Source organism: Semicossyphus pulcher, unplaced genomic scaffold (genome assembly GCF_022749685.1).
Source record: "Semicossyphus pulcher isolate SPU_LCO1_2020_fin unplaced genomic scaffold, fSemPul1.0.p SCAF_18, whole genome shotgun sequence".
NCBI lineage: Eukaryota > Metazoa > Chordata > Actinopteri > Labriformes > Labridae > Semicossyphus > Semicossyphus pulcher.
In genome coordinates this window covers 3,294,936-3,315,031 of record NW_027211691.1, presented here as the reverse complement: position 1 = coordinate 3,315,031, position 20,096 = coordinate 3,294,936, and the positions used below count along the sequence as shown (strand labels likewise).

Below are 20,096 nucleotides of genomic sequence, written 5' to 3'. Positions count from 1 at the left end.
CGGAAGGATCTGGCAACCAGATGAAGTTTTGTTTAACATCCTCTGAGTTCAACTAAAGTTCAACAAACTGTGTTTCATTTTATATTCATAAATCCGCATTTTTAATATCCTCAAAACTGCACTAAGGACATTTATCACTTGCTTTCAACTGCATATATTTGGCTGGTGTGTTACCAAGTGGGAAATTGGTTTATGAATGTTAAAGCAGCACAATCAAGGGAAATTACTGTTACAAGAATCTGAGAACTTCTCTCAATTTATTCACTGAAAAAAGTGTATGTAGTATGTACAGAGAAGGGCAGAATCAGTTCTTAACGATACACCGTTGTAAAAAGGAAAATTGCACTGTGCTTACATATTAGTCATTTTTTCACCACTGTAGTACCATATTGTGGATAATAAAACACAATGAGGGATGGTCATAAAAACATAATGAAATAATAACAACATGTTTCTCATTTCTCCAAGGATAAAAAAATCCCCCGAAACAATAGCTTTATGGGAAGAATCCATATGTCACAGGGGCGCACACACACTATAATTACACAACACAAATAATAAACGTGCATTATGGGATATTATCAAATTTGCATATGATGAGAAAGAACATTATTACATATTGCAGGCACTTGAACCCCTCCCCAGTTCATGATGAGACTCGTAAAATAATGGAAACGTCAGTTAAAACAGTTGCTGTGTCAGAGCAACAAAAGCCTGACACACACAAGCACACACACACAACCATATGCATACACACGCACACACGCAGCCACTTCTTCCCATACCAGCCAGACCCAGTCTGATTCTGTGTGAAACTGACTGACAGATGAAGGAGACAGATGAAGAGCAGAAGACGAATAGACGGCAAAACCGAGCGCAGCCTTGTTGGTAACCTCCTGTTTGTAGTGCAGACTCAGAGGAATAGTTGTGATTACTCCATTGACTGAATCATCTGCAAGGTCAGGCCTCCCATCTCCTCTCCCTCCTACTCCTCTGCTCTTCTCCCACTCAGCAGCCAAGTGGTTCATACGGCTGCCAAGACATATTCATAGACATATTGGAGCATCCAGTCACTGGCAGCCTTTACAGACACTTAAACACATGTCCACCTACACACACACACACACACACACACACACACACAGACACACACAATGGAACATTGGCAGTTGAACAAACACACTAGCACTGTATTTTACATACCCTTGCATTTGTGAGAACACACTTTTATGTACTTGTGAGGACCTTGGCAGCTTGACCAGTTAAATCTGTGTCCTCCAATCAACATCCTCGACCGCTGCATGCCTTATAAGAACCATGAACTCTTTTTAAGGTTTAGAGGCACAAGTCCATCTGAATGTTATCAATCGAAGATACACAGATAAACCTCTTCATACCCAGGCTGATTTCATTCGCTTCGTACCAACAGAAGTCACGCTGTCTATTTGTATCTCCCATGAAATCTCGGCCCTCTCTTACAGATGCACCAGGAACCCTTTAGACACACCTGCTTTCCACTAACTCGCATGTTAACGCATCCATGACAATATTACACACTCAGAGCAGCTGCTCTGGCCGTCCAGCATGTGCGCAGTCAGGTGACAGAGCAGAAGGTCAGGTGAGTAGTAGTAGTAGTAGAAAGACTAATATAGTCAAACGGGGGGGTTGGGGACGATGGTGATCCCAGGTGAACAGTCAGTTTGATTTATAAGACAATTCTATATTAATCCCCAGAGGGGAAATCAGGGAACCCAAACCAGGATGAACTTAACCAAGTTTTTTGGCATAAATCTAATCGAATCATTTCGCAGCACATGGAAGGAAGAAAACAGGCGCTAAAAGGTAAGGTAAGGTAAGGTTATCAAACCATCAACTTTAACGTTAACACTTCGATGAACCTGAACATAACTTGTACTGTACCCAAAAGGAATCCTCACTTCTGCACTTCCTCACAAGACTAAAGGCAGAAAAGCTCCTGACTGGTTTGCCACCAGTGGACATGATCAGGAAAAGAAACACAATCAGCTCCATTGTATTGGGCCGATGGATAGGCAGTCCCACACCGAGGCCACCCCACTGCAGAGCCAATGTGGTTTCCCATGTAACCACCGTGATGAAATATTCAGTGAGGAACAACTCGGACACCTAGGGGCCAACAGGCTTTGGTTACAGCCGAATCATTCACGGCGAGGCCCGGGCCAGAGCCACGCCTGCCAGGTCGCTGTTTCTTCCTTCTCACCATACATGACAACATATACACACACGGAGGGGGGGCATTCATTTTTAATGATGGACATTAATTAATAACCCGGACCTGACCCCGTTTATACTGCTGGATTCCCTGGGTGGGCAGCACAGGGTAGGAATGAAGGAGATCTAAAGCTGTTTTCCATATTGAAGAACAGGAGATAAAGCAACCACCAGAGAGAAGTCAGGATTATCATACTGAATGCAAGAGGGGGTTGGAAGGAGGTTACACCCCCTGGTTTAGCTTCTGTGTCTTAAACCGAAAGGGATATTTCCCTAAACTTAAGGGTGTTGGGGGCCGGGGGGGTGATCGGTCATGCCCAAACTCCAAGCTCTGATTCCGAAGTTCACACAAGCTGCTTTACCCCCACACTCACTCTTTACATGCCTACCAGCACTTACACATCCGTGCACACAAATAACACATTCACATTAACATGCAGGCCCAATCTCCAGCCGCACAGAATTTAAGGCGCGTCCATGCCAAGTGCAAAAGGGCTCTGATGGCGTCTTTTCAACAACCAATTGCACCCCCTCTTTGATGCCGCATATTTTCCACCTTTTCCAAAAAACTTGATAATAGTTCAAAGGAAAATTGGAGACATACTGTATAACAAATGGCTGTCCTAACTTCCAACCAAACTCGAACCAAACAGCCACATTGTTTCAACATCCCTGTTGTGGTTATTTTTGCACATTCGTATCTGAAGTCAAATCTTTGCAGATGATTTGCACATGTTCATGACTTTCCTGGCTTTTGGTAGTTTTCTTTAATGTATGAACACGATATTACCACACAGACAAATACCTCCTTTGCGAGCCGTCATAAACTCACACACTCAGCACTACACTTGTGATGTCAGTTAAGTCTGTGAGAGTGTAGTGCTTAGGCCTGAGGGTGGAGATTTGGCTCGGTCCGGGAAAGCAAAAATACGCCTTATTAACAAAAGCATGGTGCGAGATCTCCACCAGCGCCCAAGTGGTACAAAACCTTGGATGCCTTCTGCTGTCACGTCTGCTCTACTGAATCTATCAGATAGATCGGTCGAAGCTGCTGAATGATAATGAGCCCAAACGAGGGGGGTGGGGGGGTGGGGGGTGCTTCCAAAAGCTAAACAATCAATGGACTAGCAGGCACTTAAACACATAGTGATGATCACAATTCTGTCATTAAAACATCTCAAATATTTTCTTTTTGATAACTAAAAAGTAAGTTTCATGTCATTAAAAAATCTTTTTTTTTAAATATTAACATTTTCTATAACAGTCCCATAAAAATCTTTGTGTCGTAGCTTTTTATTAAAAAACAGACTAACTGCCCTTATTGTATTTTCCCTGTGAAAGATCCTCAGAATCAGTCCTCATCTTTAAAAGTAATCGTCCAGTTCCTTGTCGCTGTCTCAGGAGTAGAACAGCCTCCCTTTCTCTGAACCTGGATGCCTGCTGAGCTTGGCGAGCTGAGAAGGCGATGGGGGTACGTCTTGTCTATAGGGGCCCTTGGATTGGGGTGGCGCTTGCACTGGGGCAGGGCCCGGGGCCGGAGGGTGGCTTCTATTGTGGTCGTAGGTGCTGCCTGCGGGGTTTTCCTGCACGGGAGGTGGCCTGGTCTTGTTGGCCTCCTGCTCTCTGCGCCTCTGCTCCTGCCTCAGCAACTCCTGAGTCTCTAAGAGGACACGGGCGTTGAAGCTGGAAGTTCCCAGGTAGCCGTTGCGTGACCCCTGGCCACCAGAGTAGCGGGGGTTCTCCTTGGATGTCTGGAATCCCTCAGCTGGAGCGTACACCTTGTCCCATGAGTCCTGCGACGCCGTGCTGGGGTTCTTACGGGGTTGCCTGGGCAAACAGAGACAGGTAAAGAGGTCAATCGTGGTGTTGAGTGACTCAACTTAAACAGCACCCGGACATAAAAAGAAAAAAGGATAACAGCAAGTAACTCTGCTCGGAGGAGATTGCTTTTTTCTGTAGCTGCCCCCGGGTCAGCGCTATTGAAGAGGATTTCAAAAGAAATAGGACTACAACAGAGAATGCGTCCAATTTCACATTTTTGTTAGATTAAAAGGGAAATGCAGTCGTGGCATTCATTTAAAATACTGAAAGCAACATCAGTGGAGCTAAGAGGGATCTGTTCTAGGTTGTGCATGATTACACTGAACCCTGTAACATAAAGACCAAGACATGAAAGAGACAGGAAACAAACGGGGGAAGCCTGAAACGCCCACAGGACTATTAGTTCCACATAGTAAACAAACACAAATGTTAAAACCTTCCTCAGAAAAATTGCTGCTTTTATGCGTTTAACTCCTTTCTGGAGATGCAGACGGGTGCACTTACAGCACAGACACAGTAATGGCAGGCCTCACGGCGTTATCCGCCCTCCACTCTTCTTCAGTCAACCTGCCAGCCTCAACGCTGACAGGGCGAGCCCAAGATGCAGGACACGCACGGTGTCTCGTACAAAACACAAACACATGCACATTCATGCCTTCCGCCACACATGATCCCCCCTCCAGAAATTGGCTGTGAAAAGCCGCTACCATCGGACACTGCCAGGTTTTTGGCTAAAGTGTTGAGCCTGCTCCTCTGTTATTAGGATCCATTAAGGCTGCTGTGCAATGGAAGACCTGTGACAGTGTCTTTTGTGTCAGGGGTGCTAAGAGAAGTCCCATTTACACCTCGCTGACCTGCTGTGTGCTTAAAAGGCTTTTGAGCTCATGGCGCACAAGGCTGCGGAGGGAGACGGGGGCCCGGCATGCTTTTAGGACAAATCGCCTGCATGTTTTATCGGCCTGAGACTCATTCCAGAGAAGATGAGAGGAACAAAAGACAGAATAGGCTTTTTAATGTTCAAAGCACTTGAATTTGTGACTGAATATCACAGAGGTATTGATTTCAAGCAGTGCAATTTTTCAAGCAAATAACACAATCTGCAAATTTCAATTTAGGTCAACTCTCTTATTTAACATACCTCGTTGCCATCTAATGAGAATCCCATGAATTCAGTATCACTAATGGATGTCCTTGTGATCACAGTGTCTGAGGGAAGGGGAGGAGCTGCAGCAGAGTGATGCGAGTTACTAAACTTAATCTGCGCAAATATGTCTGCATTTCTGCCGTGTGTATGTGCAACACAAATAAACATATTCCATTCTGTGTGTTTATGTGTGTTTGTGTGTGTAGGCATGCATGCATGTAAAGCATGTGTAAGTATGAGGGTAATTGGCGGAGGGGCAGATGTAGGGACAGACTGCAGAGAGAGCCCCACCACATGCTCCATATCTGGGGTTTGCTGTCTGGGCGAGCCGCCATGCATTCACGCCCCGACTCGGCTTACAGAGCAGCCAGAGCCGCTCACGAGGGAGCCGCTTGTTTAGAAACCCGGGAAGCCTTTTGCAGGAGGCAGCGAGCTACGTTTGCAGAATGACCTTTTTAGTTTTTAAAGTAGATAAGAGAAGAAGGACGATTCAGGGGGAAAGTCTCAAAGACGTTGTTCCACAGGAATGTAGTCGTGATAGACGTGTGAGGGGAGCTCGTTCTCTTATCACCTCTGTTCCTGCGCCAGAGTATGTCACAGGGTAGATTAGTTACACTTACAAAGGGAGGGGATGGGAAAGTACATCATGCCAAAGAGTGGGGTAAATTTAGAATGACAGAACATAACAAACAAAGCCAGGAAGTTGGCTCCACGAAAAATGTGTGGCTGCTGTGTGTTTCCTTAAAACAGCTGGGAAGAATCACAGTTTATGAGAAGGAGGAGAAAGCGCAAACACACATGCCCAAACACAAAATGATTAGGGGGAAAGACATGCAGGCGATGGGCAATGGAACAAACGCTGCTATTTGTACAAATAAATAATCTACAAACCTGGAATAATGTTTTCTTTATAGTGTGGAACAATGTTGTTACGGCCAAGAAATTCAAGAGCTTCATGGGTAGCTGGAAGAGCTTCTGGCAGCTCGCTCAGGCCACCATTAAGAACCTTATCTCGACCGCATTCATGTGTGCGTTTGTGTGTGAGTGTGTCTCTTTCCGGGTTAATCAGCGGCCCTACTAACACACTCGTTCCTCTCCCGGCCCCACTCACCCTCCACTGCCTGTCACAGCTAATCCTGCTCCGACAACAAGCCTTCATTAGGGCTCTCCCAATCCTCACATCCCAGACAGCGAGCTAAGCCTGGCCGTCATCAGATAACCAGCTAGCATGGCCTTTTTTTCTGGAAGCTCTTTGGGAAGGAGGGTTTTGTTTTTTTTATTGTGAAGGAATGTCCTTTTTGGGCTGAATGGCTGACTGCTCAACCTTCCTGTTTTTGGAAGAGGAGGACAGGATGGAGGGGGATCCAGAAGAGAGGTGGTCAGAGTTGGAGGGACTTGTGGTTATTAATCTGGGGATGTTAGATTTCAGCTCTTTAATGAGGAGCCGTGGCGAGACGCGAGCTCTGAAAAGCTTTAACCGGGGTCAAACGTCAAGCCTGAGCTCATGCGACTCTTTGCTAAATGACGCTATGAGATTATGGGAAGGAATGCATATCAAAGGGCGTCCTCGCCTGGCTTTTAGGTCGGCCAGACAAACTTTCCCAAGAGAAGGAGCTCACTGAGGGGGGGAGGAAGGGCTGCAGGCAACTGTCACATCACATGAGATGCCAGAAGATAACACCTATGAAGGGAATGCATAGATTGGTCTGGCTTATACTGGCCACATTGATTATGCGTCCATGTGGACCGCAAATCCATAGCCATAGACAGGAACATGTTTTAATCGACCCGGCTGGGACTGTTCAGAGAGAGCCGAGCAAGAGAGACCGCTACGAAGAGGAGATTGGTGTTTGTGCAGGGAGAGATTGAAATCACAGGAGAGAGGAGAAACTCTGGCCAAGAAAATGAAAAGACCACACACACACACACACACACACACACACACACACACACACACACACACACACACACACACACACACACACACACACACACACACACACGCACACACGCACACACACTTTCTCTTTGTTTAAACTGGCAAAGCAGCCAAACTTAAATACATCAGGCTTCACTTCGACTTCATTTTCAACATTTTAGAACATAAAGTACACTTCATAACGCTCACACTGGGTTGTTTGTTATGTGGGAAAGTTAAGAGGGAGAGGAAATTCTATTGGTTTCATTAAACCTTAAAGTATGGACTTTGTGTCTTCTGTGACTTCCTCTGTAAGGATGTGGAACTCTTCCAGCAGCAGTGGTTGGCTTTCCGATTTGCATTGACTTTAGTGCGATTAGAGAGTTTCAGAGGATCGAGAGAGACACGGGTATACACATAAAGAGCGACGGCAGGAAATGCAAATACAGATACTAAAGTCTTCTCCCCCCAACGCCACGAGATGTTAGCTATGTTAAGCTTTATTGGCATCTCTTTGACTAATATGCAAAAGAATCGAAACCCGGAGATGGAGGAGATGAAGAGCAGCAGTTGTAGCTCTGAACTCTGAGACTCTGCCGAGGGAAGATCCCTTTTAAAAACACGATATTGGAGCTGTTATTCATTATAAGGGAAGTGTTGGAGCTAGGGTTTGATGCCTATGACAAAGTCAGCCCTTCCTCAGGGTCATCGCTGACTTAATGAAGTTCAGTATCAGTCATATAGTTCCGACGATCACATTAAATGATTTCATTCAGAGTTTATTAAAATAATCATTTAAATGTCTGGAGATGAGTTAACAGTGGTGACTGACTTTGTGGCCAAAGAGATACAGAAAGAAAGTGTAGAAGAAAAAAGGATAAAGGCACAAATATGAAGAAAAGAAACGGATGAAAAGTCAGAAATGTCAGAAAGAACGTGATAAGTCACAGAGAGGGGAGCGCGAGGAGGACGTCTCACCGTGGCAGCGAGCTGTACTGTCTCTGTGCTTGCTGGAAACCATCTCTGTCCTCTTCCTGCTTCTGCGCCTGAGTCTCTACGGTTACCGAGTGGCGGCCGCTCGGTGCCTCTGTCCCATTGCTCACCTGTAAACACCAAAAAAACACAAGTCAAGATAGTCACAGGAAACAAAAGCCAGGATGGTAACAATGCTTACACAACACACACACACACACACACACACACACACACACACACACAATATTTTCCCCTGAACACAGCAGGTGTTTGACAGTGTGAAGCCTCCTGTGTTTAAAGCTACCCTCAGGGAACAGGTAATTAGTAGGTGTGATTCCATGATGACAATGGCACTATAATGCACCTGTGATAATCTCGTTAAAGGAATAATTCACCAAGATATGATCTTTTCTCTCAATTACAGATCCGGGAATGCCCGACTGAACTGTTCTTACCGACACTGTTAACGGAGAACGCGGCCTCCAAACGTTATAGCCACAACAGATCTGATGCAAGACAGATTTAACTCCCTAAAGTCATTCTCTTTCACCTGCAGGGGCCTGAATTTAAAGGACAAAGCAGTGCGATCTTGGGCTAAAAGTAAAGACTGGGGTTACTTAGAAAGCCTCCTTGGTTTCAGTTTTGCTAGCTTATTCAAAAAGAGATGAAACGACCAATAAGAACGCCCATCAGGCACACTTGTAAGATAGATACAGAGTGCTTTCAAGAAAGGACGGTCAAATTCTGAAATGAGTATATTCTTTTGGATGAACGTTCTCCACCAGTGTTGCAGGGTCGTAGCAGTCGTCTAAACAAAGTAGGCAGCACAGGTATGCTGAAGACGTAAAATACTGATTACCACTCAATGCTGCCTCTCACAGCTTTGACTCTACTACACACCACTAACCTGTACGGGTGTGAATGTGTGTTTGTTGTCTGATCATCGGCGGGGTTGACATGGAGATATCATCTCCCTCAACACCAGCACACTGCTAACGAGCTGGCTGATGAAAGAACATGACAGCCAATTAAACACGGGCGAGCTGAGGAGGTGTTGCGAGCATGGCTTGACCAAGTGTCAGTTTTCATGAGGCTAGGACGCTGATGTGGCGGGCAGGTGGAGGTGTGGATGGTTAGTGTGCATACATTTCTGCTAAAGTAAATAAATCATTTTAACAGTTTTACAGTCAGTTTGAAAACTGAACTCTAAAGAGTATTTAGTGGCTTGGAAAGAGATGTTCTGTATGTATGTGTAGGTGCAGGAAGTAGGTGAGGGCTAATAGTACATGATAGAATGGATTGATAAAGGTTGAGGTGTGTGTTGGCAGATGGAAAGCCTGTCAGTAAGATTGTCCCTGTATTCTTGAAATGGCAGCTTCGCTCCTCACTTGGACAGCTGCAATAACAGAGCAATTACGTTTCACTCGGCGTCAATAATAAGTCCTTTCTCAAGCCGTCCAAGTCTTAAAAACATCATATTTCACGTGGGCGAAGTGAATAGCACTCATATGTTTCAGATTTTGCTGTAACAACACGTTCCACCGGCTCAGAAAGTATAGAGCACATGAGCGAAGATCGGATGAACAGCGAGGGAAAAGGAGAAATTATTTTACTGGGGCCGAATGCGGTGGTGAGAAAATAATTAGTCACGCACACTCAAAGTTTTTAATGTGATCTGAGAGGAAGTGGTGAGGAATCCGGAGGTGCTTGACAGTTCAGTTTAAAGCTGAAGCGTTGAGGTGGATGACGCCATGCGGAGGGAAATGCATGAGAAATAGCCAGGAGAGAGAATCAGTCAGAGTAATGGCATTATCCAGGGAAGGAGAATCAGATTATTCCATGTTAGGCCTGGAATACAATGCCATATAAAACATGACATTTGTTGAAATCGAATCAAAGAGACGTCCCTGTTCGTTTTTATCCAATAATGTGAAAAATGATGTCAATACGGCACGCTTTTATCTCTCCCGTGTTTCCTTGGCGGTGTCACCGACAAAGGTGGGAGTAGAAAATAATCCTACACCTGTTTAAACATTAGAGCATTCACAGACGGTGAGCCAGAGGGGACATAATTATGAAAATTATTTGCAGCTATCAGAAATCCGCAGCTGGGAAGGAGTTTAGCTTTAGAAGTTCAAAACAGGACAGCCAGGGTGTAATATTTCTCAGCTCAGAGCTGGTCACAGGCCTTTCACATATCAAAGCAGGTCGCTGCGATGGGTCACTGCTTACATATGGCCCGGCCGCCCACACTCCTCATGATGCTATGTTTGTAGCTCACCACATAGGGAACAGTTTTAAGAGAGCAGCTGTGCAGTACACAAACACGCATGTGGAAGACATTTGAGTCGCTAATGGGCAGGCAGAAAAAGAAGACAAAAGCCCAGTCGGATAATGATTCTCTCTTAAAGTTCTCGCCCGACCCAATTCCGGCAATTTATTATAAGCGAGCCTGGTCCATTTGCGGTTGCTGGGGTGTGTAGCTCCGGGTGGAGTACCCGTCTGGGGGCAAGCAGTGTGGTCTGCCATTCCCTGGCCTCTGGACCAGGGTTGGTTGGGTGGTTGGTTTGGTTATCTCCACATGATTTAAGGACTCAACAGCGCGCACACATTGCAGAGTAAAACGCTTGAATCTCTAAGATATCTGTGTGAATGAATGTGTGGGGTAATAGTGTTGAAATATATGAAGTCTGCACAGAAGAAGTGTTATCGTTCTCCTCTCCTCCCTGTGTTCTCGATCTTATCTGTGAACACAGTTTTGGTATAAATTTAGTGTAATAAAAACGCTGGCTGCGAAGGCTGATCACATCTGTGCAGATGCTCGTTTATGAGGCACATGTGTGACAGCACCAAAACATCGTGTTCTCTATAAAACATCACAGTCACACAAAAACAATGTTTGTGATGTTGTTTAGACATTTGCAGGTCTTTTTTTATGGCATTTGAAATCACGAGACCAGCGAACCATGCTTGTTATGTGCATATCATTGTCAGTATCTATAATTCATCCATGCAGCCTTGACATTCAGCATTAGGACGGTTGAGAAGAAGCGCCACACAAGATCGATCCAATCCAAGTAGCCACGTGATTGAAATAAAAAACAGTGACAGAGATATGGTTTCTGAGATACAGGTAGTAGTACTACTGTATAAAGATTCAGAGATGCATCTCATTGGCTGAAAATCTCACAGATATAATCGAGAGAGCCTAAAGGATTTCCCTGCTGTAGGTCTGTTAGGGTCCAGATCTACAAGTTTTGTGAGGTCAGACTTTGGAAAACAGCAGTCGGCTGGTTTGGCTATAAAAAGCTTTATTACAAGATATTTACTCTGGAACAATATGTGTGAGTTAGAGTCCTTTTTTGCAAGTACATGCAGGTTTGGACAACCTTCATTCATTAAATATCTTCCATAAAGACTCGTGGATGTTTTGCATTAATTGCTTTACCTTGTGTTCAAACTCTGTTTCACATCTCTTACAAGGTTTAAAACAGATTTAAACTTACAAAGCCACACCTATCTCTGCACTTAGTTTGAACGCTGTACCAGTGCTGGAGAACAGTCTGGATGTTTCTAAGGCGTTAAAAGCGTTCCAAGTTCTTTTGTGCTTCTTTAAACCGATCAATATTGTTTTGGGCATTACTGCCCTTTTCACAATCCAAATCTTTGTCAATATTCTCCATATTAAGCATGAAGCAGTTCAGAGGCTGTTGTGTTTCACGTATAGCAACAGAAATATTGAGAAGCTGAAATATGCAGACGGCAGAATGGTCTGAAATTGGCTAGGGCTCTGTCTGGGGATAGGATGCATATCACGATACACGGGGTATGATTCAGTATATTGCAATATATTGAAACATGTAAGCAAGTTGTCTCAGTTAAACTTGTTAGGTTGGAGTAAAAGCGGCTTAGTCGGATATTTACAATACAAAATAAAGCACTGCTCAGTCTACAGGCTGTGAGTAAGATTAACATACATACTCCTTGGATTGCGGGCCACACACTTTCATGGCAGCTACCTAGTCTTAACTCTAACCCTTAGCCCCTGGAAGACGAGCGACTGGGTCTAAAAGTGGCTTATACCTCACATGATCACACGGGAGAGATTTAGCTGCACCAACATGAAAGCGCCAGATTCAGAGTAACCCGAGTTTGCATAAACACAACAGATGCTTGTAGACACACGTGTCCTGGTAGCAGGAGATATACGATAATAAAATCAGAAGAATTCACATAAATAAGGGCTTTACAAGCTGCTGTTGGTGTGTTTGATCCAAGGTACCGGCATGGAGCTCACACTCCTCTGTGTGGTCATGCTCACTGGTGCTCCGACCCAACAGCACAAATTGATTTTATTGCCGCAGACAGAGAGGGAGCGAGAAAAAGGCAACTCTTTGGAAAATACATGGAGCTTTATGATGAACATCTGGAAATCCCCTCTCACTGTGCAGCAGGGAGGGAGGGAGGGAAAACATGCCGGCTGTAATTGTGTGTGTTGGCTTTGGGGCTTCATGATCGACAGGGCTTCTCGTGTCCTGGTCATTATTCCATTAAAGCGGAGGTCGGAGGGGTTCGAGGACTGACCTCAGCATTGTCATCACAGGTGTTCACAGGGGACGCACCTGAGCTCAGTATCTTACAGCCCAGAGACAAGACAGGCAGCCTCACATGTCACACTGCCCACATGCTTACTCTCTGAATTTTTAAATAGAGAGGAAGCTGTCGTTTTTAAACAGGTAGTGTGAGAAAGAAGCTTTTTTGGAATCAATAGAAGACGGTACCAACCATAACGTGGAGTTCACACTGAACACGAGCACGGATCCCGGGTTATTTTGTCCAGCGACAGTTCCAGTAAAGTTTATTCAAAGTTCACAACAAGAGAGAAAGGCAGCATTATTTTGTGTTCTTCTACTGAGAACATAAAGAAGCAAACAAAATCTAGAATTACTGCCTCGCGGTTGTGTTCCTCTGCCAACCCCACAGAATGACAGTGTGGCTGCGGTCGGGACGGGGTTATGTTTGTGTTCAGGAAATATTTAAAAGAATAAATTAAAAACAGGATGAGTGGTCCAACATTAAACAGGAAGTCGCTGCACAATCATTGACAGGAGGAGCGTAACACCAGAGAGCGGCCCCCCTCAGGACAACAAGACGAACATGTAGGTGAGGGACGGAGGGAGGGAAGAATGTCCAATAATCCATCACAGATGACATCGTTCTCTTGAACGGATCAGACAATTAAAATATAACCAGGTATAATAGAATTCCCTCCAGGCCTTGCTGAGATATAGCATCCACGAGAATTGGATGGACATAAGGTCAGAGCGACTTTGACCTTTAACCTAATCAGTTTACCCTTGGCTCCAATGTTTGCGCCAATTTTGAGGATATTCCCTCCAGGCGATTCTAAGATATCACATTCATAATAATGCGGCGGGAATAATGACCAAAAAATGTTTCTCCAGGAAGGTAAATTTGACCCTTGACCTTTTGAGTAAACAATCATTACTTTATCCTGCTTTACTTTACTTTAATAGTGTTCAATTGGGTAAAAATGTGTCAAGAATTATAATATATTGAGACCGAAAACATTTCACATTCACCTTAACCTTTGACCTTTAGCAACCAAAATCTAATCAGTTCAACCTAGAGTCTAAGATGTTTCTGCCCAGTGAGAAGAGATTCCCTCCAAATATTCCTGATAAATCGCGTTCACAAGAATGGGACAAGAATCTGGCTACTACGGCTGAACAAACAAAGAAAAGATCGATGACGACAGACACAACTCCAAAAAGAAGAAGATACAAACTCGACGCTCAGATGAAGGCAAACCGTGGACGTCACACATGCGACACTGTCTGGATATCTGGGAAGTGTGCTCCTGCAATTACCATTTATCTCCACAGATGACGCCAAAGAGAACGAAACTGAGATCTTCGAAATTACAACTTTAACAACAAGCTCTCTACGGTGTGTAAGCAACAGTTGGACAGTTAGCCATGATGGAACTGTGGAACAACTCAAAGAGGAGACATCTGACCTGCAAGTAATTCAACAGACTGTCAGAAAGGTGCTTAAAATAGATCACGCGATTGGATCCATGACGACCTGCAGGTGAGATTATTTTGTTCAAACTGGCCGTGTTTGTTTTTGTGAGCTACAAACCTCAGCTGAGTCATGCTTTGAGATGCTGGAGGCTGCTTCTGTTCTGGCTTGTAAATCAGTGTGGGAGCCATTACGAGGCAACCTTGAGTACTCAGGGACAAACGGGCATCAAAGAGCACTTCTGTGGGCTTTGATGTGGTGGGCATTTAACTGCCTTTTACAGCGTTTGGCCTTACTCTGGTTACGTTCACTGAATGTTTAGAAAAAGTGGAGGTCATAGTTTCACTTTCATCCATGTCCACATAATTCAGCAAAATCCCTGTTAAAAAGGAAAGAATCAATTTCTGTACAAATAGCAGAACAAAAGACATCCACTAGTTGTTTCAGTGTAGGTCAGAACTCCTCTACGACTCTGTCGTCTCTAACACCACCTGAGCTGAAACACATTATAATGCAAAAAGTTCAATTTCTGAAAGTAATACAACATTTTCTGTTTAATAATCAGTCTAAATAAACTGCAGGAGTTTAATCATCTGGTTTATTTTCCCCTCCTGACCCTGCCTCTGCGTGTATTTCTCTGAAGCCTTTTTTCTTCTCAACACATCAAAAGGCCACCTCGTGTATTTACGTCCTTTTCCTTTCACAGTCTTCCCTTGATTTTCACATTAAAACACTTGCCCCATCCGCTTTGAATAGAGCCATATCCACTCTGCTTTGTCTGACACCACGACATGATTTCCCTCGAGCTCCTCTAATCAGTGTCAAAACATAACATGGGTATGCCTGTATCATTTCCTAACAAGCTCTGCCATTGTGAATCTGTGTTCGCAGGACTGAAATAACATGAAAGAGGACTAATAAAATAGACTTCAATACTCTGGGGCCGGCACTATATCTTATTACCAGTGGAATAGTGGGGGTACGCTCAACAATGTCAACAATCACAAGCAATTAGGAGCTCAGAGGCTCAGAGAGAGAGAGACGGAGAGCGCTTAGTGCTGAACAAACAGTTAACATCTCATTCTGACAGTGAGACTGTGGAGAGAGAAAGAGAGAGACGTCCGCGCCCAGTGATTTTAAACCATCAGACTAACACTGAAGGAAATCCAGAGTAAATAAAGTCTGCCTTCCTCTGTATGAAAAAAACACGGTGGAAAGAATGCTGTTATGTCTAACACAAACTCGTTCAGACAATAAGAACAGCAGCGTGTCCCTGCAACATCCCAGCTCCAGACCAAACCAATTGAATCGACAAGCTGACACCGATAATATCCAGAAAATTGGTTGCCAAATATTTTAACTTTAAAGGTCTGAAAGTCTGACCCATAATTGAGAAAATAGCTCTGCTCGGTGTTGCAATTATCTGTCTTTCCATGACAAGGTCAGAAAAGTCTGTCTCGAGCCATTACACTGCACGGACATGTAACCTCTGTCGCCCTGCTGGAGCCTTGCTCTATTATAGTTTGGTCATAGTTAAAAGAAAAAGGATGTATGACTTTAAATAAAGTGTCGAGCAGTAAGTTTTGCATTTGTGAATTAAAGCAAACAGACTGCCTACATGTTAAGATCATAATACGACTATGAAAACATGAAGTATTGTTATGAAGTGTTTCTGTTCTTATATTCCAGGCACAGCAGGAAGGACTAAGAGTTCAACTCTGAATGAATTAACAAAGGAATTAACTTGATTACATTTTTCCAATTATAAAGAGTAAATCCCCATTGTTGGTTCAGATCAATCATGGAAGAAGGGAACGGCTTAAAAAAATTCATATTTAATTTAAAAAGTTTAATTTAAAATCCCTTTAGTCTAATGGAAATTAAAATGAACAGTGTGACTCACTGTCTTCAGTTTCTGTCCCCTTTACTTTGCCTGAGTAGTCACTTGTCACTGAATGTTTCGTTTCTTCTCCTTCCTGCAATAAGAGAGTCATATTTCTAAGACGGGAACGGCACAGACAGAGATGACTAATTAGAAATTAGTTCTGGGGCAAAGGTTAGACCTGGAAATTAGAAATTAGTCAAAGAAATTTGGCAGAAGTTGGGACTGAAGCCGGAAGTTTTATCGACACGAGTCAGACAGCTTGGCAGTCGTACAAGTTGCCGGTCCAATTGGAAGACGGTGTGAGACAACTGAGGCAAAACATGGAACCAGTGAAACTTGATGTTGTGCCAGGCATCATACTGTGTTTTATCAATTATTATTCAATTCACAAGTAATATTGTTATTTTTGTTAATCCCGAGTTGCAGACGTGTGTGCCTCTAATTACAGCCTGCAGATATTTATAACAGAATGTGTTTTCCTCGGAGTGCAGGCAGACAGGAAAGTTATTTATACCCAATGTTTTCTCACTTTGTATCCCAGACTTTCACTGGAAAGAAAACAATTCACTGTTATATATTTATCTTACCTTTTATTTCAACAAATTCACTTGGAAATAAACTATAATGGTTCAAATGTGTTGATAACAAAAGGTGTTTTCTGTTTGCAGCAAAATTAAAATCTTGAAAGACTGATTTTTTAGTGTTTGTCCAACTTTGATTGATATAAGGTTATGGCACTATTAAATTATATGCCGATATTTTCCAACCCTTTTTGCCGACTGCCGATTTTGATACCGATATATTAGGCGTGTGTTTATATGTTTTTTTCCCCTCTCCTGCAGTGGAATTGATATCATGCCTACTCTTATTGTAGTGGCAAAAACCATACCGCAGACATCTTGCACCCTTCTTCACGCTTGATGGAAGAGCTGTACAAAAGGTCACACGACTGATCACACACATTTCTGAGTGCACCTGAATGCAGCATCCCCCCCGAAACATGGCAGTAACGGAGACATGCCCGGACTTGTTTACTGCACCTACGATGGAGACATCAGTGTTTTATCGTGTGTGCGTCCATGAATATGTAAGTTAGTTTTGCACTGATGTTTATGATACTCTCTGTTTGATGTTTGGCGTTGCTAAGTCGGTAAAATGACGACAATTTGAGCTAACTGTTAGCTAGTTAGGAGTTGTTTAACTTCTATTCACTGACTCGAGTTTCTGCGACATTTTAGTCTTTATTTGTATATTGTTCATAACTTTGTGCAAGCACGTGCACACGCTCGTGCCGAGCATTATGTCAAACTCTTTTAGGGAATCATCGAACACTTATACAGAATTAATATCGGCAGAAATATCTGCCGATGCCAAAATGTAATTTTCAAGCCATTATCTGCAGACACAGATAACGTGCCGATAACATCGTGCATCCCTACATGACACTATTGGATAGTTAAAGAAAGAACATTCATACCAAGTTCTCTAGGGATAAAATTATTTGAGTGTAAGAAATCCATGAAGCAGCCAGTGGCTTTGGAGATAATCTGAGTGTCCAGTGGTGCATCATGGGGAATCACTCTAGGAGCTCTGAGTGTCAGGTATTTTGGAGGATGGTTTTCTGGCTCTGTGCAGCTCAGTGTCACTCTGATGGAGCGCAGCTCCTATCAGACACTCACCCAGGACTGGTTTAAGCTGTAGGTGTGTCGATGGTCCTCGAGGTCGTCCTCCTGCCTGGCCTGCTGGAACTCGTGCCTCAACCGCTGTATCCGGTCGTGGTTACTGGGAGCCATCTGACTGCTGGAGAGAAAGAAAGAGGAGGTGAGATGGTGGAACTAGATAGCATGCTCGGAGATAATTCCTCAGCAGGCCCACACTCAGAAAAATAACACCAGGATCATAACTCTAGCTAGCATGTTGTAACTGATGCTTTTTCATATTGGAATAATTCACTTGACCGCTGTAAAACCCCTCTAAATTCTGTTGCGGGTGCCTTGATCTGACAGTCACGATAGCCGTCTGCATACCTGACATCTTTGTGTTTCGTCTATCTCTCCCTCCTTCCAGCCTTTACTCCTGAACGTCTCCATAACTGAAAGTGTCCCTCGAGCACCATTGTGAGTGAAGCATGTTCCTTTTAGACTGTAGGAGGATTGTCCTTTTATGGTACGCAGTCATTAAACACTGTGGAAAACCCTCATTTACATCCCCTTCATTAGGGAGCTTTGAGGGGCCTGTCAATAGGAATCAATAGCCTTCCCTCAGCTTAATCAGGCTCTCCTTTTATCACCAGCTACAGAGGCAGCACATGACAAAACGCATAATTATGATGAGACAACCGGCCGGATAATAGGCCTGCATTTATGCATACCACAGGGATGAAAGTGACCAAAGGTTAGGAATGTGTGCTGGGTGGGGATGGGAGCTCGGGGATGCTGGGAATGGGATTGATAGGGTGAGGGAAGGAAAGGGAGATAAAGTTAGGAGGGGAGTTCAAGGGGATTTCTCAGAGTGAAAAAGGTTAATCAAAAGCATGTGAGAGACGGGAAGGAAACAAAGTAGGCTCAGACCTGTCACCCTGTCATTGTGTGCCCTCCTGAGCAGCACTTACAGGTGGCACAACAGCGGAGGAAGTGATTGCTTATTTGGGCCCGAAGGATTCTGGGTGCAATTATGGCGATAATTGCAGATTAGAATGAGCACATCCTTCTGATGATAATGGGCACTAGGACATGCTGCCAATCAAGCGTCATTAAAAGCACAATAAATAGGAGCTCGTAAAGGGTGAGCGGATCTCGGTGCATGCCCCGGAGTAGCACTCGGCGAGACACGGTCATCCTGTTATTTGTACTGCCTGATCAAAATCAATTGTATTAGTTATACTCCATTTGACTCCTATAGCTTTATGTGCGTGGGAGCTCAGGAGCGAACACGAGGAGCGTTTTATGTGGATGTGGGCAATTAAGTGGCTCGCTGGGGTGTGAGTAAGCTTATGCTTTTAGGGTGTGGGTTGATGTGAAGTCCTTCTATTACTGTTCATTACAAAATCAATGTTCCCTTCATATGTGCATCAGGTTGGTTAAATAAAGAAATTCAATTTTAACCTGTAAACATCAGAACTATGTGTACAAATCTATGGCCATGATTAAAAGGCTCAAGAAAAGGTTGAATTCCCCCAAATGTTCTCCTTCAAGTAAACAGACATGACGCCTTTATCAGCTTTATAAAGAGGGTTTTTATGGGTCGACCATATGCACATTGAGTCCATCTGTTTGTTGTTGCAAAAACACCACCACACCCAGAGGTTTCCAGATTTCCCCAAAGATATATTTTAAGAAAGTGTGTGTTCTTTAGCTTCACCATATGCACACTCACGTAGCACGCGACGGGGAAAAGAAACCAAAAACACATCTGCGATTCTGAATTCATTCTCTTCACATTTCCCTAATATATGCCTGCTACATGTGCAGAAATACAGTTCTTGTAATGTCTCCTGTTGCACAGAGGTTTGAGGAGAGTGTGATGGATGGAAACAGAACAAACAGATCTGGGAAGTCCACTGCTTGCAATTAATTTAATCCCTGAGCTCGCTCAAAGAGACGACCAGGCTGACTGAAAACAAACAGCATCGTAAATTTTTCTCTTCGACCCTCCGGGGAGGGTCAGTGCTAGCATCAGCATCTCCACCATGCACCACTGGGCAGGAGGAGCCAGAGGGAGCAGCTGGGGAGACAGAAAGAGGGCCACAACCCAGGCTATAAACAATGCTGCTTGAGTCCATATACACTTCACACACATTAGGACCTCTTGCCCTTTTCTCACCCTCTAAAGAATCAATCTAAGAAAGAGGGGAGGCCTGTACATCGCCACATTCCTGCTGCAGTGGATGAAGTGGTGCCGACTGGAATGGGAGAAGATCAACCAAGACAAGATCTCCAGCAAATTAAAGAACTACCAGCGAGGCACTTCAATATATTTTTCAAAGCGCTACAAATGGAAATTGCATTGCGCAGAGGCCGGGAGTGGTGGCGAGATTTAACGAGGGCTGAATTTGTCAT

General features: G+C 44.0%; 1 protein-coding gene across 1 annotated transcript in view; it reads right to left on the bottom strand.

Moving 5' to 3' along the window:
- Nucleotides 1-282: 282 nt before the first annotated feature.
- The window catches only part of LOC138595814 (partitioning defective 3 homolog), a 409,339-nt gene continuing 389,525 nt past the window's right edge, over nt 283-20,096 (bottom strand). Inside the window, exons 23-25 of the mRNA XM_069667257.1 lie at nt 17,718-17,838; nt 8,112-8,236; nt 283-4,077 (exon numbers count right to left, since the gene is read on the bottom strand). Of these exons, the coding sequence (XP_069523358.1) occupies nt 3,648-4,077; nt 8,112-8,236; nt 17,718-17,838 (676 nt within the window). The 3' untranslated portion in view covers nt 283-3,647. The remainder of the gene's footprint in view (nt 4,078-8,111; nt 8,237-17,717; nt 17,839-20,096) is intronic.